A 25,359-nucleotide genomic window follows, 5' to 3' on the forward strand; every position below is an offset into this window, starting at 1 on the left:
TGACTTTATTATTATTGAAAATTCTTTTGTGAAACATTAACAAAAATAAAGCAAGTAATAACAGAATAAGAATAGCAGTAACAATTAATAATAACAAAAATATGTTGTAAACGTTTTGTAGAACAAGGCAGATTATTTTCTTTACAAGAACAGTAAGATGCTATCAAGATTTTCTACTTCTGCTTTTGAATAAAGAACTTTAAAAGAGAACATGCTTTGATCTTTTAAGTTTGAATGTTTCTATTGYTGTCCTTCATTTGTTTAAAATGATAGTGCCAAGTCCGTGATATAATATTAGTATTGTTTTAGTATTCTTTGAATAACTGCTAAGATGATCTCCCTGAGGCCTTAGTTGCTTAAGTGCACTGGGAACAATACAAATCAGATTATATTTTTAATTCTGTAATACCTGATTTGGTTGAGGCTTTGTCAAATTTTCAGAGCATTGATTTTAATTTTAACTATCTGCAAAAGTACCATGGAAAAAATATTAAACTGAATATAGTTACTTATATAAGTGTGGTAAACAATACTGGTTTTCACTGAGCAGGGGAAAAAAAAAGTAATCTTATGCCTTCTAGTTACAATGGACATTCATGTATTCACTACAAATGTGTGTGATTACATTGGTTACCTGACATGTTACGGTTTTTGTAATTCTAAGTAAATGATGTTTTCTTCTGTCTACTTCTAGAGATAGATGCTCATTAAGGCAGATAAGGAAATAATGCTTTTTTAATACTGTTACATATATGTTAATTTTCTGTATAACATAAAAAAGTAAATACACTTTATAATTCCCATAAATAAAGGATGAGAAATAGGACTTACAAAAAGATGACAGGGTGCAGACAATGCAGGCCAGCATTTGAGTTTAAGGCCTGGGGCCAGCATACATACTGTTGCTGATGATACAGAGTCACTCAGGCATGAAGATAGCAGCTGAAAGAAAGCAATCTCAGATAAAAAATATGAACCAGGAACACCAGCKGAAGTAGTTGAAACAGTAGTCAAAGACTTCAGCTCTAAGTTGCCATAGATGTTTCTGTAGTTATATCTACTACTAGTCATTCTTCCAAGGCATTGCCCCTCCTGTGGTTGCTTCTGGTGCAGGTAAAAGGGTTTGATAATCCCCAAACTGCCAACTGAGTCTAAATTGAGGAATGTTCAGATGAACTAACTAGCTATGACTGCTACTTGTAGATTTTTCAAAACAATCCCCTTGCAATCTTTATTTAAATTAAAAATCTTTTAAGAATACTTCTAAATAATGTTTAATTTCTGATTTAATTTTTACTTCTTATGCATTTCTACAGAAGTGTTAGTGTTATCGCAGTCCCAACTTTAGAGTGTAATTTGGCTGTTTAAACAGTGTAATAGTGACAAATATAAATAAGCTGATGTAAAGATTCATGAATGAGAGAATAGGAAATTAAGAAAAATACAGTAATATTATATAGAGTGTCAGGATTATTTGCAAAGTAACAGAAGTTCTATAAGTTTTTTGGTGAGATTGGCTGCAGTTGTCTTCTCGTCTTGATGATCATAGTGTCCAGAAGAGGGGAGAAATTCAGAAAACTGGGAATATTTTTAAATACCTATGAACTGAAGAAGGCATTGGTACTGGTTTTAGGGTTTGAGAGCTTGTACCTTCATTGTTTGCCTGGATGGCACTTCACTATTTAATCAGTTCTTTATCTAGCATCCCATCCAATATGGTATTTCATAAAGTAATTTCTCAGATAAATACCATTTCAAGTTTATTTCAATAGCATTGCTCTGAGTATTCAGTATTTTAACAAATTGGGCAAGATCTGAGGAAATAGAATGTATTAATTCCAATTTCTTACTAAGAAGAAATTCAGATTTCTTACTAAGAAGAAATTGAATTTCTTACTAAGAAGAATTTCTTACGAAGAAGAAATTACTGTGCTCAGTGCCTGGGGTCACTGAGCACAGTAAGGTGGACTTGCAGATTTGTTCCAAAATTAGTTCATATCATAAGGATTTTATAGAGAAATGTTTTTAGGTAGGAAAAATACTGTCTTCCTGATTTGCTCCCAACACCTGGGCCAGACCTCTCTCATGTGCTTTGATCTTACTAGTTTGGGTAGTCTGAAAAGCACAGATATATAAATAACACATAAATCAATGAAAGTTGATATTTGAGCCTGGTAGCACCCACAGGTCATACAGATTTAGGTATGGTTTAGTTACTGGTTAGTTTTGTCAACAGAAAGCATCTGCTCTGTAACTTGAACAAATGTAGAAAAGTAGCATTCTTGGAAAATTTAATCAAGAAGTTTGCTATAATTTTGTAAGTGCAAAATTAAATAAACTAAGGAAGGATACTTCTTTTCTTAATGTTGTCAATATGATTCAGAATAAAATTACAGAATATACTTTATATAGAGGGTTTTTTCTAAGTTTTGATGCATTTTGTTGCAATGTGCTAATTTGAATACCAAAACCATGAAAGCATAGGATTCAGTGGTTCGATTTGCTAACTTTGGTACTGTGCTTGAAAAATTGAATTTTGTTTTGTTGCGATGGTGATCTTGGATGCTGCACCTAGAATGGTCTGCTTGACTCTGAGTTTTCCCTCATAGTCCTTAATGAGTATTCTGTCATGCTTAAAATGCCTGTGTGAGAATCTCAGAATGGGTAAGGTTGGAAGGGACCTCTGGAGATCATCTAGTCCAATCTTCCCTGCTCAAGCAGGGTCACCTGGAGTGGGTTAGACAGGATTGCATCCAGGTGGGTTTTGAATATCTCCAGAGGAGGAGACTCCACAACCTCTCTGGGCAACCTGTTCCAGTGCTCTGTCACTCTCACAGTGAAGAAATTCCTCCTCACATTCAGGCGGAACTTCCTGTGTTTATTTTATGAACATGGACCTGAGACATAGGGGCAAAATGTCTTGCCCAAAATCATGGGAAGTTTTACAGGAAAAAAGGGAATAAAGAAATAAGGAGCCAGAGCTAATTTCTGCAGGCCCAGGAGTGTATCATTCAACCTTAATTTCTCTGCTTAGTCTGTTTCAAAAAGGAGATAGAAGGGTATGAGAGGGTTCAGTAAAGACACTGAAAGCAGACTTGTGAAATGGAAAACTTTTTATTTGAACAGAAACTGAAAGAAATGGAATTCTTTAGCTGGTGGGAAGGGCTACAGAGGTATGATTACATAATAAAAGCTCAAGTGGTAGGTTAGGAAATTTCGATCTACCTCTTTTAACTACATGATTTTTGAAAGTAACAAAATTAAACTGCTAAAAATATTTTTTCATGCAATATTTAAACTAGGGTGAAACCCATTTTCACAATAAGTGATTGAGACACAAATACATGAGTATTAAAATAATAAATTGGAGAACTGCTTGAAAAATGTAATAGCTGGTGGTTATTTTACCCAAAATAAAAGGTTTTCAGAATCTTTCAGTAATCTTTCAGTAACTTTTTGACTTCTTGTGTTAGATCTTGCAGTGTTTATCCTGGAAAAACTAAAAGTTAAGAAAGCATAATTTCCTTTTTATTTTTCATGAGGACAAAGTCTCCATTGCTACCCAAACCCCTTAAATCTTTTGCCATTTTCATTCCTTTTAAATTCTGCAATTAAACTATACCTCATGCATAAACAATAATAGTTTATTTTCTCTTTGGTATATGCCTGAATTCTTAGTTTCTAATTATGAATGTTTTTTACAATGTGTTTGCTAGTTTTAGCTCAGAAGGATAGTTTCAGCAGCTCTGGGGCTATTATCTTGGAAAATATGTTTCTTTTAAAAATATATATTAAGTGAGTGAATAACATTGAGATCAAACCCTGGCTTTATTTACCTCTGTGTCCTTTCTTAATCTTTTCATCTCTGTATTAATGAGATTTTACTAGCTTTAGCCATATTTGTCTGTGTGCCAGGGTATTTGTAATCTCAAACATAGTTCTGAAGACAACTCTGTATATATAGTGAATTAAAAGAAAAATTAAACTGCAGCACTCTATTATTGCTTAAATCTCTTAAAAATGTTATGAGTAGTGTAATTTGGGCATCATTTTTTAGTTTGAAGTGTTAAGAGTATATGGTTTTGGGTATTATTACATACTTAAATATGTATCTTTTATATGGAAGTTATTTGTCTGTTACATTAAGGCTCATTTACGCTATGAGAATGACTACAGAGTGAAAACTTAATACAAAAGATATTTGAACATCGAGATTTTGGGGAGGAATCTGTTGAAGTGTTTAGCATAGTAGTATTCAATATTATTCGTTAGTGGAGTTTACATGGTTCTTTTATTTCAAGTTAATATACTGCTATTTCAGAAAAGACATGRATGGTCAATAAACACATGTTGTATTAGCAAAATGAGGTCTAATGTGTTCAGCAAGACCTTGTCCATTAATTTTTTTATAAATCTATACTAGTAAAGGTATAGGGATGTAAGAAGAGCAAGTGCTACTGCAAGTTCTACTGTGCAGATCTTACGAAGTTTGCAATTTATGTAAAAACAGTGTTTACTGGATATTATTTTACATATTTTGAGGTAATACCCCAGGTGTTTCAGACCATATTCTATACCAATTCTCAGTGTCTCCACTCTGTAGTCACACTAACATTATTAGTTTTTTTTTTTAAGAATTGCTCTGATGTAAGTTATACTACTAAGTAAGGCTGTATGAAGGGTAATGAAGCAGTCCTAAAGCTAGGGTAGGTTTGTGTTACATCTCTGTTTCACACAGAAAACTATACCAGGCAAGTTTGTGATGGTGTGCTTTTTGCATTAAGTTAGTCATTCACTCTGTTCTCATTCTAATTACATTCACAGTAGTCAAAAGTGAGAAGGAAAGAAATTTTTGTGCATTGCTATAGATTTGAGGATACAAAACAATTTCAGAAGACGCTTAGATTTTTGGTTGCTTGGAGTGACAGCATGATCTTCTCTGGTTAATCATATCATTAGCTTTCATCATTTGTGAAGATAAATAGAGTGTGTTTTGCAAAGATATGCAAAAAGTGATTTTGGTAAGAAGATGATCTCTAAAGTAAGGCATCCATTCATTTTAATGTGTGGGATTTTTTTTTAGATAGGTTCAATCAGGATGATTTATCTGCTCTGGAACAAACAGATTCAAAGAGATTTTTATGTTAAGGTAGACTCAAAATATAGATAAAAAACTTTGACAAAATCTTAATTTTTTCTATTAAATACTATGTTTAATTTCTTAGTGAAGTATAAACACTATTTTGACTGTAACTTTTAGCCTTGTTTTGCCATTTCAACCTTGCTTCCTTCTTTCCTTCTTTCATATATTACCTTTTATTGTCCTAATATGACAATGCAGTCTGGCAGCTGTGAACATCAGAAGGTATTTTAAGGTCCTACATTACTGAATAGCGAATGGGACCATCAAGTAAGGAAAAGTCGTTTAAGCATGCAAAAGATATCTGAAACTTTCAGAGAAACTCTCCATAATGTGTATTTTTAATGATGAACATAAAAATACATAAAGTTAGAATATAATTACTATTCAAATAATTTCTTCTTAATTGTGTTCTTGCCCTTTAAATGTTTTTTTTTTTTTTTTTTTTTTTTTTTTTAAACTTTGCCAAAATGAACCTGCATTCAGAGTCTTAGAGGAATGGAAATAAGCCTAAATTCTTTGGAAATCTTATCCTCTTTTTTTTGTTTTTTTTTTGTTTTTTTTTTGGAAGGCTGGAAATAAATCTGGTGATCCATTGCTCAAATTATCTAATATTTTATCCAACTCTTTTTGTTTACCATTGTTTTTATGCAATAATAAAAATATGGCTGCCATTGTGAAAAACTGAAGGTAAGAGATGGGGTCAAATTGTAACAGAGATTATTTTAAGACTTCTACTTCCTCAATCACATACTTTAAATACTTGCCTGAAACTTGTATACCAATTTATAATTTGGAAAGATGCGTCCTTTTTGCTGAGTTTGTAGTGCACATTAATACCAAGAGGCTAAAATTATTAGTTTTACCTCTTCGCATAAATATACAAAYGGTAAACTAAATCAAAATGAATGAAAGTAATGTAGGGGATGGAAATTTAATATATAGTAAGTACTTGGAATCTATTACTTAATCTTTTTTCTTGTTGTGAATTATGACTTTTTCTTTAAACCAAGCTAAAGAGCTGGAATCCTAAGAGCTATTGATTTTCCTTTTTTTTTTTTCCTTTTTTTTTTTTTTTTTTTTTTTTTTTTTTTTTGCTTCTGGTGGCATTAGGAGTCTGTACATGGGGGTGTGTATCATCATAGTGATACAATAAGAATGCTTTAACATTACATGATAACAAAAATCTTGTAAGCAGTTGTACAACTTCAACAGAACTTCCAGATTTAGTCTGGAAGGCTTGATCAGGGTTTCAGGTTATGTAGTGTTTCCATACTGAATAAATGATACAACAAATATCACTGATTTACAGCAGTTAAAAAGTTGCAGGCACTTTCAAACTAGTGTCTTGAGTCAATATTTTCCTGAAATGTACATAATAGAAATATATCATCTTTCTCTCAGTCTTAATTAGATAGAAGTATGCTTCCTAGGAAACTCTTTAATTTACGGTAAGGTTCTTGTGTAATTAAATAGTACAGTGCTGTACAGAAAATAAAATTGAACCAAGGGGTCTATGGTCTGCTCACCTAATGCTATAGTCAAAATCACTTTCACCTAAAAGACAGACAAAACATGTTGGAAATTTGAGTAGAAATTAAAAGAAAATTACAGTCTTGAATATTTAATATAAGAAGGAAGCTCTAAAAACAAAAATCTTGTATACTGCTATGTTATATAAATATCTTTTAAATTAGAGCTAATGTTATGTTTTTGTCTAGGATTTTTCAGCCTGTATTAGAATATGTATTTCAGTGTAATTCATTGATAGGTTCAACAGCTTTTATATCCTGTCAGCTAACATGCTATTTAAAACCGCTCTTCCGAAAGTGTTAATAATATTATATAATTGGAGAATAGAAGTTGCAGTGATGTTTTCTCTGTCAAAAAATTATCTTTGAGGAGAGCTTCATCAACAGTAAAGCCTTCTCTTAATGTTAGCAATATACAAATAAAATTGTTCCAACTAAAGAATAGAATTTTTAAGTTATTCATTGAAAAAAAGAAAATCTGTTATTTTTCCCATATAAAGATTAAATTAGCTAATAGCTTAATTTATTGGCTTGCCTTGTTTTTTTTTTCCGATGGTGTTTAAATATGACAAATTGCTAGGTTCTGATCAATTTAATGAATGTATCACTGCAGTCAGCATCTTCAAGGTAAGAACCTGCTGTCCTAAAGTTCAGCTTCTATTTCATCTTCTATTTTTGACTGAATCTTAGTTATATTTTATAATATGGGAATTATGAACGGTACTTTTAAAAGTACAGATTTTATAATTAAAAACAATTTTAAGATGTTGTCTTTGGAGCCAAGCAAAGCAAACAGATTAATTCTATAGTTCATACAGTATCAGAGATTTGAACAATAAGCTATAAACTGGTTTTTGAAATAATCAGTTTCTCTTTGTAAGTCATTAAATATAAATCCCCTTGTAAAAATTGGCAAGTATATTTGAATTTTTTTTTTCTTTATTGAGGGAAAAGAGAATAGCAGTATTTTTCTTGTCTGAATCAGTTATGTCTTTAGGGTAATTTGATAGCCTTGTGCATGATTTGCATGCTTTTGCATATATAGAAAAGGTTACTGGTTATTAACTCTTGTTAAACACTGTTGCTATAAGATATTGTTTTCTTGCTGTAGAGGCAATATTTGAGCCTTAGAGATACGGTGCTTGCTCCTAGTTATGTAAAGTAAAGGAGAGCTGAGAATAAAACCAGGTCTCCTATTGCTTAGTCTAATTTCTTAAGCTGTAGACTATCTTTTTATTACTTAGGAAATATATATATATCCATTTAAATTCAGCTGTTAATTTTGCAGCCATGGTGTACATGGGCAACATTATGTACTGCCTGTTTGTCAGTTTAACAGAAAGCATTTAACTGTAAAAATTATTCATTGTGTTAATTATTGTTTCACACTTTTAGCACTTTTAAGAAAAGCATTTATTTTTAGTGTAGATGTTAAACTGAGATACTTACCACTAGAGAAAGAAACAGTGTAAAACCAAGAAAACTTGCTCTTTTTTAAAGGCGTCAATATGCGTACTTCATACATACTTCAGCTGCCTGAATAAAATGTTGATCTTTCTGATTTTAATTACTGATGATAACCTTACATAAAAGGTTGGTTTCTTGATTCTCTTCAAGTGTAAAGTATCATTGTCTGAAAAAATGGTATACATTTGCAAAGTGAAATAACCAAAAATATGTAATTTCTTGCAATTTACTGTATCAAAAGCAAAATTATAATGAAAACAATTTTATTTGAGTGTAATGTAGTTAAAGATCTCTGGAGTATATTTTTTCATTAGAAAGCAGTTCAAATCGACAGAGTCAGCACAATCTCAAGTATAATGGATTATAAACTTGCTGAAGTATTTTTATAATTTCAGAATCAGAAATTGAAGAAGTTATTGTTTTAAAAATATAATAGAAAATTTACTTTCTGTAGAAGCATTTGTCCCACAGCAGTAAGGTATGCTGTGAAGAGTAGTAGAACTTAGCTCTATTTTGTGGTAAGACAATCCCAAGGAGACAGTATCATAGCTGGTCAACTATACAATTTATGAATAACAGGAAAGCTTGCTTCTCTTCTTGGGGAAGGCACTGTGGTGGCTTTTAGCTCAGCAGCAATGGTTTCCAGTGGTCTACAGTGGAAGCATCCTCCCTCAAAATACTCTACTACTGAGATAATGTCAATAAAAGTAAGCATATAATCTTTATCACAGGCCTAGTGATGAGCTATCTGAAGTAAAAGTGAAAAATGAATATCCCAAGACAATGCTGCTTAGCTATAATCAAATTCAATAGGGAAGAATCATTATTCTGAAGCTTACTGGTTCTCTTGGGTCAATTTTCTTTTTATTTTGCATTCATAAAGCCATTCATAAAGGTTTAATCCATGTTGAAAAGTCAGATTATCAGTTTAAAGAGTTAACTTGTGTCTTTGTTACCCTTTTATAATCATATATATTAATTTCTTCTGTTTAGAGGTGGTTTAGAATGCTAACTTTACTCTTTTTGCTTACAGAGCAATGAAGCAAACTTAAACGGTCAGTATACAGGGGAAAAATGTAGGTAAGGATTTATTTCAGAAAATACGGACTCTGTTACTGAATTTGTATCAGTCTAATGCTGACAATCAGCATTGGCATTTAGTTGCATTAAACTGAACAGTTTCACTTAGGTCTGTGTCCTGCAGTTTTGAATTGTTGAAAACAGCTAAGGGTACTTCAGGGAGTACATACATAGAATCCTAGGAGTGGTGTAGTGGAGATGGCAATAATGGTTTATTAGTGGATATAGATATACATAAGCACATATAAAAGGGAGAAGATAATCCCTGCTCTAGAGAAAGAATAGTTTTCATTGTTTTACAATTTATCAAGATAGAGAAATTGGTTAAAAAAAAAAAAAAAGACCATATAATTCACACTGTCAAGGCTAATAAAGGCTGAAAATCACTTTGATCATACCCAGATCAGACTAAGGTGAGTAAGTGGGTGCTGTCATGATTTTACAATGTTTGGTGATCCACAGTTTCTCAATTCATTTCTTAATGAATATTATTGAGCCTATTACAAATAATAAAGACATTACTATTATGGATGCTGAACTTCTATTGCTTCTGTCAAGTCCTGAGCTGTGTGACTTCATTGCCTACTTTTGTGTCATTCCTGATTTGGACAAAGGGCCTTTCTTTTCCAGGGCTGTTGAACTGACAATTTTCAACAGCGCTAAAGGTTGTTGGCATGTTGGGGTTTGTTTTATTATTGGGGAAGCTTCTTAAGTGAGAGTGCAATGCAAATATTCTGCTATGTGCATACTCATTCTGCTTAAGAGCCCAAGAAATATTAATACTTCATTCTTGCCCAATGAGATTTACGCATAAAGATGGGTTTAATGACATTGTACTGTGGAGTTTGAGTGGATTACAGATGCTGCTGTGAAGCAAGCAACAGAACAGGATTAAAGTCTAACCTTTAAGCTTTCAATGTTTATAAATTCTTACAAATATATTTCAAATTAAAAGAATCAAAATATTCTATCCTTCCCTATGTTTTGAACGTTTGTCTTCCATGTCTCATATATATATTTACATGCGCATGCACAAACACATACATATATAAAATTACTTCTGCAGACTTCATACATATATAAAATTAACTTCTGCAGACTGACTTCTGACACAATAGAAGATTTAATTGTGGGGAGAATAGTCACTAGAAGGCTTCCAAGATTTCTTTTTGGCTGTTTTAAAAACTGCTATTTTTAAAAATTCAGTATGTTTACTGTACACTGCAACTGGAACTCTTATTTTGTTCTTGTCTTAAAGCACTTTGTATTCTGATTTCTAAAATGGCTTTATTAAATAAAAATAATTCTTTCACAGTCTTGTTGAAATCAAGACATAGCTCTTGTTATATGGAAGGAAATTATACTTCCAGAAGAATGAATTATAATAAAAACAATATTATTACTTCTTAGTGGTGAAAAGTCATTTCTCCATCTTCAGGAGGAAATAAGAATAGATAATGCATTTAGATAATAGAAATTTTAAAATATCATTTTAAATATAAGTGAAATGTCTTCATTCACTGAAAGTTAAAGTCTTTACTAGCATAACCGGTAAATCTCATTGGTATATCATCCATTACCATGTGACAGTGCAACAACAGGAGTGTCCCACTGAAGGAGAAACTCAAAGCCAAACTACAGCTGAGAAAATTAGGAATAAATGTTACTATTATGGGTTTCTCCATAACTGCCAACTTATACCTTATTGTATCTTTTTCTAAATCCCATCTGGGATATAGGATGTTATGTAACTGCTAGTTTCATTATACTGTCAATTCTAATAGCTATCTATAATTATGAAGGGGGGAAGCTTCTGGAAATTCGGGGAAATTCTGTTTTGCTAATGTAACGCACTGACATCCAATTTCTAATCAGAATGTCAAATTCCCTGAAGGGTTGATTCCCCCAAGTGTGAATATGTATGTGTCTGCTAGACATAAATGTTTTTTAGAAGCTGAGTGATAGGGCTACCTGGTGAATTGAAGGCTTACCTGTGATAGGCTTACCTGTGATAAGTCCTCACTAGGACTGAATCTTACAGAGCTAAAACTTTTTTCGTGTGTACTTTACACCCCTGACAGTTTATTAAATGTGCACGCTGCTAGAACACACGCTTTTTTTTTTTTTTTTCTGAGATTGGAAGGGAAAAATAATGTCAGGTRCCTTTCAGCTTCCTATGGTACTTGCTGTCCTTTGCTGAGAATGTCGCAAATGAGATGTTTTCCTCTGATCTTCAAACAGCTCAATTAAGATGTACATTTGTAAGCTCTGAAGAGGTTACTCATTGCAAGTAACAAGTGCCTACAGCTGGAAAAGCTGTGCTGCAGTATGGTAGCCTTCTTCACTTTGCCGAGTTACCGCAATTCAAACAAGCTGTATTAGTTGCTTCACAAAACCTGATACCCGTAATCTCAGCTATATCCTTAGCTGTTAGCTCCAAGATAAGTTCTGGTATATTTTTGAGGATTTAAGATAAGCAGCTTCCCTTCAGATGTAGCCAAAAGAAATTTTGCTGATGTGTGTAAGTATTGTTAGGATAATAAAACATCCGCAGAAGGAAAAACTTAAGATATTAAGACAACTTATTGAGGAATGTGGCATTCAATTTCCTGTTGTGTCGTTTATGGGCCATACCATAACTTTTAAGTAGCAGCCATGCCCATAAACATATAACATAATTTTCTAAAACAAGAAATGACAAATTATCTTTTCAAGCTTATACTTGGCAAATGAAAACAAATTAAGTTTCAGTTTCTTTCTGGATGCTCCTGGGAGATTTTAATTATCAACAGAAAGGAAATGTTGCTTCAGTCAGGAGAGAAAATGTACAACTGTACTTTCTGTTTAAGTTGTCATTACTTGTTATATATTTTGTTTTATATAATGGTGATCTTTTTTTTTCTTTTTCTTTTTTTTTTTCCTTCCAGGGTATTTAATGTGTTTTCTAATCAAAACTATTGTAGAGGAAGACTTTGGTCAGTTAGTTTGGGTAGGTCTGCCTAAATCTAGAGTTGTGATTGTAGCTCACATACACAAATCCAAAATAATCTTAAATTAGTGGATTCACCTACAGTTTCTCATTGAACTGAGCCATTTAATGTCCTGCTGCAGACAAAAGGCAAAAGACTTTCTTCTCTTTCTCTCACTCGCTTCCATGCTACTTCCCTTGTTCCACACCTGCTCCTCACTGGACCTCTCTGTAACTCTATTTTACTTACTATAATCACGTAGGACTGTCTGGGTTTTTTGCTCTGGTAGGCTGTTCTTACGGAGACATTAGAAGTCTATTCTCTCAAGATTTGTTTATATTAGGAATGTTTTTACCTTTATTCCAGCATTAGTTGGAAATTTTGCTACTGCATGGGCAGCTGTATAAATTATAATAGTTTTATCTCATCATAAAATCAAGACATTATTGAAACATTGGTATTAAGGCTTTAGCAGCATTGATTATCTTTGCAAAATGTCTAGTCCAAGAAATTGTATCTGTGCCTATTTACGATTGGATGATTCACAAGCCAAAAGCAGGTTGCAAAATAGAAATGTGAAAACCTAATATATGTTTATTTTTATTCCCTGGACTGGGGCATAATATGGTGTATAGAAGATCAAATTTACTGTATCACAGATTTTGGTAGATATTTTAAAAAATAGTAGACAAAAGAAAAGCTTTGCAATGTACTGTAATTTAATGATTCTTCTCAAATAACAAATCTGTGTCTTATATGTGTTCTTTCGTAGATGCGCGTCTCTGATAATAAGCAAGGTGAAGTTTGAAACTCTATTTTCTCAGATACAGAAATTTGACTAGTAGTGTAGTTACTGCATATAATAATACTGAGAGTTTTGTTTCCCACAGAGAAAGTTCGTATTACCCTTAAAGAATTGCTGCCTTTTTACCTATGAATAAAAGACATTGCTTAGAAAGTACAGTGATCAGAATTTCTCATTATTATTGTTGTTTGAGATTTAAATATTAGGGTGATTAAAAGTGTTGAAATGCAGTCACAGGACGATAAGATCATGAGCTCACACAAGAGGAGGACATAGGCAGTAACTGTGATGATTTTCCCTTCTATATCAATTTTTCATTCTTGAGCATGTTAAATTGACTGTCATCTAATTTTACACAGGATATGAAGGGCGTTTCAAGGTGGCAGTGACTTGCAGTTATTAATTGTTTGGGGGAGGTGGGGGAAGGGAGGAATGCTTGTATATTTTAAACCATTGATTTGAGGTAGATTCAACCACTGATGGTATGAGTTTTTAAACTTCATGATGACTTTTTGGTTACTGCAGATTTATGGATGCAGTCTTCATAAGCAGAATCGAGAAATTACAGCATCTTGAAACTCCAGCAAACAATTTTCAAAACAGCAAACCAAGATACTAGATTAAAAAACTTTTTGAAATATAGATTAAAAAGCCTTGATACTAGATTATAAAAAATCATTGATAACTGTATTCTTTGTATCTGATGTGTCCTATTGTAATTTTCATGGAAGAAGTTATGTCTTTCAGATACACTTTTGCTTTACTGGAGCAATTTTCCATAATTTTGCTCAGGTTTTGTTTTATTGTATCATATTGGACAACTGTAGCTCTTGTTTTCAGATAAATATTTTTTTTCTTTTGCTGAAATAATTATTTTATTGAAAATATATACTAAAATAATTTAAACAATCATTAAATAGAGGTATAAAGACAGCATAAGGCTGTAGTAGTTTCCTGTGACAGTAGACTCATGATTTAATAAAGGTCTCAGATAAGATTTGGTGATGTCATCCTACAGCAGATGAAATAGATGAAAGTCTGTAGTACAAGGCCACTATCTCATACAGGACATCTAATACTTCCCAAAGGTAGCTATATAAGGAAAAGTTGCTGCTTAGGATCAAGACAAATTTGTTGATTATTAAGGTAGCCTCAAAGTGAATACTAGTGGTCTGAATTCTTATGTTTTTGCATCTCTGTGAGGAAAAGCTGAACAAAATGAAWTTTTTAACAGAAGATACTTATCTATAGCTCTGCAGTTCTGGCTCACTAATTACTTAGAAATCCTGCAAATAGCTAAATGCTGCTGTCCCAGCTATGTTGATTTTGATGTTCCATCCCATTAGATTCTAGAGGAGACCTTTGTTTCCTTTTTGTCTGGAATTCAGCTTGATTATTTGGACGCTACTTCAGACAGCAAACGATAGCTGGGACAGCACCTCTGAATTTATAATACTGCCAGTTGTTTTGAGAAAACATTCATAGCTCTAGATGTCATGTCTCCATGAAGATTTACTCTGTCATGTGGACAGTCCCCCCTATGAACGTAATGATCCATTTAGCATGTATGAAGATTGTGTCATCACTAACAACACAAAAGCCACAGTAAGGTCTCCAGATATGTGCCAGTGTTCCTAGGAGAGCACCTCTTTGAATAATATATATGGCAATGTGTGCTTGTGCTGTCCCTCTACTGGGACAGCACGAGCACACGTGGTTACATATGATAATCCATTTGGGCCTTTTTTCTCTACCTCATTCTTCGCACTCTGTTTCACTTCTCAGACATCCTTCTCATTAAACCTTGCTTTGACTTGAAGTTCTTTTCTTTTTTCAAGTGCCATAAAGTATGCTCCTTGGCATACAAACAGAAAGTTTTATGGTAACAGAGGCTGAGAAAAMATTTTCAATTTAAGAAAGCTGAAAGCCTATTTTGAAAAAAAATCAAATTCTGCATGCTGACTGTTAGCAATAGCCTACTTGTTCTGTAAGTAGGATTGTTCTACAGTTCTTAATTTAGAGGACAGTAATTCTATGTCTTGATTGTGTTTTCATATTGGAACTGTCTTTGAAAGCTTTTTATTTTATTTTTTTCAAGGTCAGCCTGCTGATTTTTCCATGTCACTGAGTGTTTCCTCCACTGGTAGACATTTGAGATGCACAATAAAGATCTGTCCCTTGACAAATGACTCATAAATGATGATTACTTTCTCAGARCAGTGAATTCTGTGAAGTTTTGAGGCCTGAATTTTTGAAGCAGTTTTGAGGCCTGAATTTAGGCCTCAGAATGGATGTACGGAAACCTCATTGACTAGGAGCTGTTTCTTGCTATAGAAGAAAGATATTATAGTCTCAAATGCTCATGTTGCTTATATTTTTAAAGGATCTATCTAAGGTTTCATTCCCCATGAAAGTTCCTATTCCTAAGTACAACGCCAGTCTATTCCTCTCTTTTATAAGCAAGATCTTTGAATATACAATCACTTACTCACTGCAACACTCATTCATAAAAACAGTTCTGAAATTACCTTGAATAAGAATATAAGGTAAAAGAAGTTCTAGAGCAGAAGGATGTGTAAGAGGCATCAGCTATGAGAATCTGAAACTCGCATACTCTTCTCAAAAAGGTAATTGTTACTACTATTTACGTTTTCCCCCCAAATTACTAGCTCTGTCGACTTCCCTAACTCTCCAACTGCTTCCACAAAAGCTGCCTTCCATGCACTGGACGTTAGTTTCTGTATTACAGGGCAATAACTTTTGAAAGGACCACAGTATCTATGTTGCTGTCATTGGGAAGGGAGGGATAATGTATTCTAAAAGAATTTCACACTAGGTATTGGATTATGGGGAACAATGCTATGAGATTGCCAAGAAGAAAGACCTTTTTTCCCCTAGAAGTCCACTGGACTAGACTAGGACAACAACACTGGTTCTGTGTTAGTTTCTGTAGTGCACAGTGCAGAATAGCCTCCTGAAGTCTTAGGAGCATTCTGAAGCATCTTGGATGTGCTGCCTCCTTTGAGAAGCTTCTCCTTCAGTTTTTGTTTTAGCTAAAAACTCAAAGATCCTTCAGGTGCTGTTTGCAATCCTCTACAGTATGGCTGTTAGCATGCAGAATCATTCAAAGGAGAAGCTTCAAAATACATTAGCTGTATATGCAATCACAACCCTCGCTCTTACTCCTTCTGTGATAGGTCTCTATTGAGAATGAATACAGTTCAAAATAAATGCGGTAAACATACTTTAATGTCTCCCTCAGCTGATAAGTTAGGCAGTTTCTATGACATAATGAAATTTTGGGCTGTTATTGCCTTTTACAGTCATAATAATATCCTTTGCAAGGATTTCAGTGCACTTTAAATATTTTTTTTAGCTTTTTTAAAGAGCAGCACAGAAATTGTCCCAAGAGGATATGAACAACAGTGGCAGAGTCTGGAATAGAATTAAAAAGTCACATGTCAATATTAGAAAAAAATTATTTTCCTTATCATTCTGACAAAAGTCTCTTTTTAAAATGCATAATTAATTCATTGGAACTGATAATTTTTGTTTGGTAATTTTGTAGTATAGATTTCTTTATTTAATCTCTCATTTCAGGTTTAAACTATTCAAAGATGGGCATATTTGGACCGTAGAATGGATCATAGCAACCCCGTGTAATATTTTGTATCCTGAAAATGTGTATGCTGAAAATGACCTTCAGTATCTATTTTGAAATGCACTGAAATATGTTACTGATGAAGCATGAACAGGTACTTCTTAATTCAGTATAAGACAATCACTGCCATAGTTCCAATAATGGCAGGTACAGAGAGGTTAGAACTGATGAAGAGAACTTAGGACAGCTTCTTGAGACAAATGAAAGGTTAGAAGAGGTTTGCAGAAAGAAAGATTGGAGATTGTTCACGTTTGAGTGGTTGTATCAAATAAGAAAAGTCTTAAGGAAGCAGAGAAATAATGGTGTGAAACATTAGGAGGAAGGATTTAAGAAAATAAATTAGAAGCAGATTTATGCATGTGAATAAGTTTTTTGACAGTTCAGACACTGAACTTAAAACAAAAGGAAGTATTTTTTCACACAATACATCAGTTGTAATAAATAATTGTTGCAAAATGTTTTGGCAACCAAAACAACAAATGCAGGATGGGTATAATATGGATGGTTGATGCAGTCTCTCTCTTAGGAGGTCTTTAAGTTGCTCATTGCTGGAAGTTGGCAGTGTAGTAACATTCTGGGTTTTATCCTATTTTCTTCCTGTCCACTACTGCTTACTGCCTGAAGCAGGATGTGGTCTGACCTGATATGGTACATTTTATTCCTAAAATTCCCATGAAAGTCATGGGCATGAGTAGGATGTGAATAGTAAAATATCTGAAAAGCTTGCACTGCACTTTTCTATTGTCTCTCCTATACCCCAAATAATTGTGTTTCCATGTTAACATGTTATTCCTTTCTTCTGCCAAAACAGATTAGTTCGTTTGCAAATAGGGAAATAAAAAGCACTGGAGATGTGAAGATTTAAAAGTTGTGCTAAAAAATATCAAACACGCCTAAGCCTCAGGGATAAGAAGGAAAACACAGTATGTCCTGTTTCCTGTATGGCAATAACTCTTTATTCGATCAGCAAACTCCTCTCTCTCCTCTCTTCTCCTCTCTTCTATCTTCTCTTCAGATCCTTTTCTTTTTTCTGTTATGATTGTGTCCTGTTTCAGATTAATGCAAACAAACACACACATTACTATAGATCTGTGTKGGGAACCTGCTTTCAAGTTTCAAATAGCACAAATAAAAAAGTATACCAAGAAGTTGTCAAAAGAATGAATTCTTTAAATAAAGCATATAAAGCATATTCTTCAAAAATATTGACTATGTCACTTATTAAAAACTACAGCAGCTATTAAATTGCTTGAGTTTATAAACACAAAGAATTTGGCATGATAACCTCTCTTTTTTCACTAATGCTCCTTGGCTTTGAATTTGGAGGTCTTTTCTATATGTTGATGAGAAAGTTATTGTCTTAGATGCAAATTAACAGCTGTTTCATTCCTAGTGGTGATGAGCAATGTGGCAATTATGGTGGTGGTAACTGAATTAAAATCTGTAAAGGTTGTACAAGATGGTCAATTTAGGAAGCTATAATCAATATTAAAAATCACTGGAGACTTTTTAGGTTTAGCAAAAGCTATAAATTAAAAAAATGGAATGACCTGTGAGATTGGCTGTGAAAACCATTAACCATCTGAATATATTTCCAAAGAAAACATTAGATTTTAAAGTTTCTCCCTGCTGTGTCTTCATTCACAAGTTCCTAAATGTTTCACTGTATATTTTTGCTCAGTTCAATGATTTTAAAAATGTGTAATGCTTAAATGAAAAATGTTCATTTATGATGTGAGATTTATGTAGCAAAAATCTTTCTCTTTCCATATTTTCTGACCAGTGTGCGGTTGGGAAAACTTATAAATTCATGTACAATTTAAGGAATTATTTCTTTCACTTATTGCTAGTGTTGTATGTACTGCAAGCATGCTGAAATAATTTCTGATTTAAAGACCTCATAGTCTAAATATGGGGAAGGTATGTGACTGGTGATACAGGTAATGTAACAGGAGTATAAGTGATGTTTCATTTCATTCTGCTTTACATGAAGTTTCATATTTTTAATTGTTCTTTTTGTGACCTGTATTCTAAACTAATGTGGAGATCAAACTAGCAGAATAGTATTACTTTAGAAGTACTGTATCTTATATTTAAGTCACACAGTATCAGCTTTGACTTCATGGATTTTTTTATTTTTAAGTCTTGCTTGGGATTATATAAGCACATTCTAGAATACTAGTGATTTGTAGTCCTTGTTTTATACTAGCAAAGTTAAGATTCTATGACCTACCTAATTATCTTAAAGAATTCTAGAGAAAAAGATTGTTTTTTCCCTAGTAATGGCCTTAATGTTTACAAGCATCACAAGTACAGTTTCAGTTGAAGTTGTTTGAAGCAAGTCCAATAATGTTTTGCATCTCAGTTGTTTTAGAGTCGAAGTGGGGTTTGGTTTCTGGCATGACAGTACAAAGGTCAGACCTCTTAACCATTGCTCAGAATCTACTGTTTCTAGACCTTTAGTAAGACTCTGTCAGGGCATTCAAAAGAATAATACTAACATGAGATGTATATTTTGAAGTCAGAATGATAAAGAGTTGAAATAAACCTACGGTAATCTTTGATCAAGGCAAATTTAATGATAAAGTGATCAGAGTATGACTTAAATCATCTCTCTCAGATTTTATGCCATATGCTTGTATAACATAAAATGTAGGTTTCTAAAGTTTCAAACTTAGCAAAATCAAGAACAATTTTATTAATGTGTAACTGAAAATACTGATTTGCATTTTGGTTGAACAGAGTAGAAGAACAATTGGTTTTAGTTTGTTGTTAAAAAACAACACTTTTTTTCAGTTCTGCAGTTCACATCCAGTAAATCTTATTTTAATGCCACAATATTAGAAGTATTAAGATTGCCCTTTCTTTGAGCACCATTTAAAAAGTGTACATAGCAGCTGCTCTTAGTGACTGAATCTCAGCTGATGTTGGAGTCTATTTCTTTAATCCACAGTTATATTAACTTTTATTAATAATGCTAAACATTTTCTTTACAAAATCTTAATGTTCTGAGCACTATATAAACATAGTTTCATTGCTAGTTGTAAAGTAGGTAATTAAATACTTTGTTTTACAGGTATAAGAACACAGAAAGCCAAACAATTTTGTAGTATACTAATTTCAATTAGTTTTATGTTATAAATATGAACCAGTGAAATTAGTGATGGGATTCATTTTGAAATTGGCATCTAAATGCAGGTGCATGCATTTAAGGTAGATGTGTGAACTCTCATTATAGTCAGTGGAGTATAGACAGCTACTCTGCCGACCGGAGAGGTTTGACCCACAGTGGCTCTTTGATAGGCGCTTTGCCCTATATGAGGTGCTGAACAGTTTCCTGGGTGAGCTACAGCTGCTTCAGAAGGGTGTGAGTCCTATGTCAGATCTGTCAGCTGCGTACAGGTATCTGGGACAGCTTAAAAAAATCTTTTCTAGTTGCCTGTGTGTAGAGAACTGAAGCAAAGTGCAGGTGTCAACTTCAGAATAATCTGAATCACTTTTTAGGCTCCTTTGACTTTATTGACTAGATCTCTATGACTATAATAAGAACTGATTTTTTTGTACAGGTCTATATTTGTACATTCCCTTTTACTGGGGCAAACTGTTAAGGAGCAGGTATCAAATTGTAATTCTTGATAGTAAACATATAAACCTGATATTTATCCATTTTATTGACTTTTCTCCGACATACCAGGCTTGGTAGAGAATATGCAACAAAATGTCATATATTACCATCTTCAGTTTCTTAAAATGTAAACTCATGCAATTACACTGCCTAAAATCTGTAGTGCAGTGTTTAAAATTCAACTATTGTGTAATAATGAATGAAGGCTGTTAACTAATGACTGTGGAGTGTCCTGTGAATTTTTTTTTTTAATCATAATCTGTTTATTTCCTGGAATTTTGATCAGATAAATCTAAAACCGTGGTTGCTGGTTGTTAAAATGCTGAAATAACTTCAAGGATACTCAGCTGCTTTTCACTGGTGTATAGCTGAGATAAAAAAAATTAAAAGATTRAGAGTTTAACTGTTCGCATTTTAGTAAAGCTGCATAAAAGTCTGATCCTTTATTTTTTCATAAATTGTCCAGAATTTGCTATTTATTTGGGGCACTGTTAAAAACAACTGAAATACATTTTCAATAGTTTGAGCTTATAATTCATTATAGGATTGATTGCTGCTTATTGAGCTTAAAAAAAAAGGAAATATGCTGATGAATACTTTTATTTGTAAAAGTCAGTTCTCATCTTCTTTTTCCATGTATTAATCATCTTTGGGAAAGAATGAAGCAATGTCTGAAGGTACCTTTGTAATGTTTTTGTGTTAATGCTGATCTATCTAGACAATCTGTAAATTTATGTATTCTACAGTCTATGAGAATGATACTTTCCTCCTGTGGTTACATTAGGGCTTGAAAAAAGGTCACAGCAGGGTCTGGTCTCAAATGTAGACACTCATRATGTAGTGCAAATTCCTTTAGAAAGAAAAATATGACTAGAGAAATCCAGATACAGTCTACTGGATGAAGGAAGGGAGCTATCTCTAGGGCCAGTCACAGTTTTTTGCCTATATTACAGACATCGTGCATTCTCTAAATTCACTGTAATATTATTTTCTGGCACTGAATATATAAATGTGTATTTGCACAAGTATTTAAGTGCAGGAAAACAAATCAGCAAAGCTTTTCAGATCAAGCAGGCAAAGATATTCTGACATTAAGAGTATCCTTGTATAAAAGAACGATACAATATGTTGTGTTTTTCAAGGGGCTTTTTTGTAAATTTGTTTAGTGTACTGCTTCAGTTTGTTTTTTGCTTTAGCTTTGGAGATAATATGCTGTAATTTCACAGAATCACAGAATGGTTGAGGTTGGAAGGGACCTCTGCAAATCATCTAGTCTAACCCCTATACTCAACTCAGGTCACCTAGAACATGTTAGTCAGGATGGTGTCCAGATGGCTTTTGAGTATCTCTGCGGACAGACTCCAAAACTTCTCTGGGCAGCCTGTTCCAGTGCTCTGTCACTCTCACAGTCAAGAAGTTCTTCCTACTTGAGGTGGAACTTGCTGTGCTTCAGCTTGTGCCCATTGCCTTGTGTTCTGTCACTTGGCACCACTGAAACGAGTCCGGCCCCATTCTCTTGACACCCTCCTTTAAGATATTTGTATACATTAGTAAGATCTCCTCCCAGTCTTCTCTGGGCTAAACAGGCCCAGCTCTTGCAGCCTTTTGTCACAGGAGAGATGCTGCAGCCCTCTGATCATCTTTATAGCCCTGTGCTGGACTCTCCCCAGTAGCTGCGTGACTGTCTTGTACTGGAGAGCGCAGAACTAGACACAGGACTCCAGATGTGCCCTCACTGGGGCTGAGTAGAGGGGAGGGGATCACTTCCCTTGACCCGCTGGCAACACTCTTCCTAATGCATCGCAGCGTACCATTGTCCTTCTTAGCTACAAGGACACATTGCTGGATCATGGTCAACGTGTTGTCCACCAAAACATCCAGGTCCTCTCCTGTTCTACACAACCTTTCAAAGATGATGGAGAGTGGCCTAGCAGTAGTATCCGCCAGCTCTCTCAGTACTCATGGGTGCATCCCAAAAAGGGCCCAGGGATTTGTGGATATCAGGTTTGCCCAAAAGATCTCTAACCCAATCCTGCTTGACCAGGAGAAAGTCTTCCTTTTTCCAGACTTTCCCTCCCATCTCCAGGCTCTGGGATTCCTGAGGGCTGCCCTTAGCAGTGAAGACTGAAGCAGAGAAGGCATTCAGTAACTCTGCCTTTTCTGTATCTGTAGTCACCAGGACCCCTGCCCCATTCAGCAGCAGGCCCACATTTTCCCTCATCTTCTTTTCTTATTTTAGATGGAATATTAAATGGAGTCATCAGTTTAAATGAACTTCATTAATTTTATTATTAATTTTATTATCATTAATATAATAAATTAGGCAAATTAATGTAAATACATATTGAGCACTGTCCGTTAAATCAAACATTTATAACATCACTTCAATATATACCTCTCTTTTTTGGGACAGAGTTTTATGAAGCATCTTGCAGACCAGCCAAATTAGGCAGTTGTACAGTAAAGGGAATGAATTCTAGATAGTCCTAATTTCAGAGGCAAAACTTCCAAATTTAGAGACTGCTAAAAGAAACTAGCTCAACTTACATTATATTTATAAAAGCGCTTCAAAGAGAACCTTGTAATAACATCCTTTTCACTTAGAACAATGTGTATAATCTGTATAATGGAATCTCAAATGTTACATTAAAATAAAGCAAAGTGGAGTATGTAAATCTTTTTGGTCAAATGGGACACATGGGCAAATCCTTCCATTTCCCATCTCTTTCCAAAAGAAATATTCTTACCTCCTCCTTTTTTAAAAAAGCTGTTATTTTGATCCTAATTTTACCAACTCAATTACAGTACTGGAATATGCTCAAAGAAAATATACAAGGGAGTCACTTTCCAGGCTCAAATTATCTCACTAACTAATGTTGATGGTAACACATTTAGCCACAGTAATTTACATGGCAGTTGAATCACTGTGCAAAAAGCAAATCCTTTGGCTTATCCTTTGATAAGCCAGAAAAGCATAAACATACCAAAAGAATATGAAGAAACAGTTACCAATTTTAAGAAAAGTTGAATAAGCTAGATAGAATCTAGGAAGAAAGAACAGCAAGTAAATCTTCTTATTTATAAAAGAATTTACTAAAATTTCTTGCATGTGGTCTGCACCCCCTTTTAACAGTCTGATGCCTGAAAAAAATCTGCATACAATCAGAAATCGGTAATGGACTGTGAGGACAGAGGTTGTTATCTCTGGTTAGAGGGTTCAAGTGAAAGTTTCAAAATGGGAGAAGGGAAAGGAAAGAGAAATAAAGGAAAGAAGGGAAATTTATATAGATGGAATATTTTAAGAAGTTTTTATTGCAAATCATTTGGGCTTATTTCTGGTAACTGAGCTGTGCATGTATCGGCAATCTTTATCTCTTAAAGAAAAACAAGTAATAATAAAAAATAACTGATGCTTTCCATTAGCAGTTCTGTACTTTGCTGAGGGAATTAATAGCTAGAATTCAGTCCTATGAGGCTGTTAAGGCAATTTATTAAACTCATAACTTTTCTAAATGCTAGCAAACTTGAGCACATCTTGATTCAGAGCCAATCTCTGACTTAGAACACTGTTCTTTTCATCTAGTCACTTCAACAACCCATGCTTGGGAACAATCATGTCACTGATGCACTCCTTCAATTAGTTTAATTAGCTCAAAAGGAATACTGTAAAATCTGTGAAATAAAAAAATCACAAACAATATTACATCTTGCTTTTTCTGTCAAACTGTAACAGAAGACCTTCAACTTTTACAATTTCTATATTTTTCTTCTTACAGAGCTKCTAGAAAAGATCCTAAGAAGAGAGGAAGAATTAGGATCCCTACAGGTATACCTTCTATTAAATTAACTAACTTCACTTCTTGTGACTTCTAAAATTTTAAAATTGTTTTACAGCATCATGATTTTTAAAACTTGCATGTACCTTAAAGTCAGCTTTGGAAACACATGCAGCCAAATATTGGCTTTGTACCTAGTGAGATTCACAGTGGAGATTCTGCCTGCTAGAATTAGAGAAGATTAAAGCAGTTAGCATTTTGCTATGAGTCAATGAATCTAGTCTCTCAATGAAAAGAATGCCTTTTCTTTTAAGTTATTCTCTTTATGCCATACTACTGGTACRTGAATTAGTACAAATCTGAATGCAAAACTGCAAAAATGCTTTTTATTCTACTTTTTTGGATAGATTAGATGTTTTAGAATGTGTTGTTTTCTTCCATTACTTAATTAAAATCTTTTACTTTCCATTTTAATCAAAGGCAGTATTTTAAATGTCTAAAACATTAAATGTTTGTCTTTTAAGGGAACAGTTGTTTATATGCTAGAACTTGATACTCTACTGTAAATCCTCATCTAGCAGTCATCTAGTAGTAAAGCTGTTTGTGCTAACTACATTAAATTTGTGCTTTAAATGTAGGATTTACCTTAGGCTCTGCTTGGAATAGTATTTAAGCATAACAGTCAAGCATAACAGTCAAAGAAAGTATATATTTCTTTGAACTGAAACTGGCTATGTAAAACCAAGCTGGATCTATTATTTAGTGAAGTGTAGGAAGCTAGTGTATGTATTCTTCAGAAAATAGAAAGCTGAAAAGGAATTTTTAAAAAATTGTAAAAGCAGTACCCAGCATGGATGTTGAAAAGGTTAGAAAAAGTGCAAAGAGTGTACCAATGAAGCAGCATTCTAGAACTATACCCGAAGTCGAACATTTGTGAGGGAATTAACCAAGATACAGCAGTTAAGTAAAATAAAATTATGTATTGATCTGAGTTTTGACCATARGAGTTTGTTTAAAGATATGCCTGCTCTTCTCATGTTTTAAATATAAGACATTTTGAGGGATAGAGCTATCAAAAGAATCAGTGCAGAAACAGTTTGCTCCAGTAAGAAGCAGCAAATTGCAAGAACCAAAAATTATACAACACACCAATCCATCTGTTTCCTGTTCAAACAAAAATCTTGGCCTAGCTTTCTGGCAGCTCAAGTTCAACAAGGCTAAGAGCTTGTCTGCGCAAGCAGTTTACACAGGTGCATATCTAGTTACATCAATGTAAAAAGATCTCCTTTCATGTGAAGCAGGTC

At 33.7% G+C, this 25,359-nt stretch overlaps 1 protein-coding gene across 5 annotated transcripts in view; it reads left to right on the forward strand.

The window, feature by feature from the left end:
• Positions 1 to 25,359, forward strand: part of CEP128 (centrosomal protein 128) — a 120,777-nt gene that overhangs the window by 67,715 nt on the left and 27,703 nt on the right. For all 5 annotated transcript variants that reach the window (XM_085317596.1, XM_085317591.1, XM_085317595.1 and 2 more), the window contains one exon: positions 24,056 to 24,105. In XM_085317596.1, coding sequence (XP_085173722.1) covers positions 24,056 to 24,105 — 50 coding nt within the window. The remainder of the gene's footprint in view (positions 1 to 24,055; positions 24,106 to 25,359) is intronic.

The sequence above is a fragment of the Rhea americana genome, unplaced genomic scaffold, assembly GCF_003343005.1.
Source record: "Rhea americana isolate MKP2758 unplaced genomic scaffold, rheAme1 scaffold_5, whole genome shotgun sequence".
In the NCBI taxonomy this organism is placed as follows: Eukaryota; Metazoa; Chordata; class Aves; order Rheiformes; family Rheidae; genus Rhea; species Rhea americana.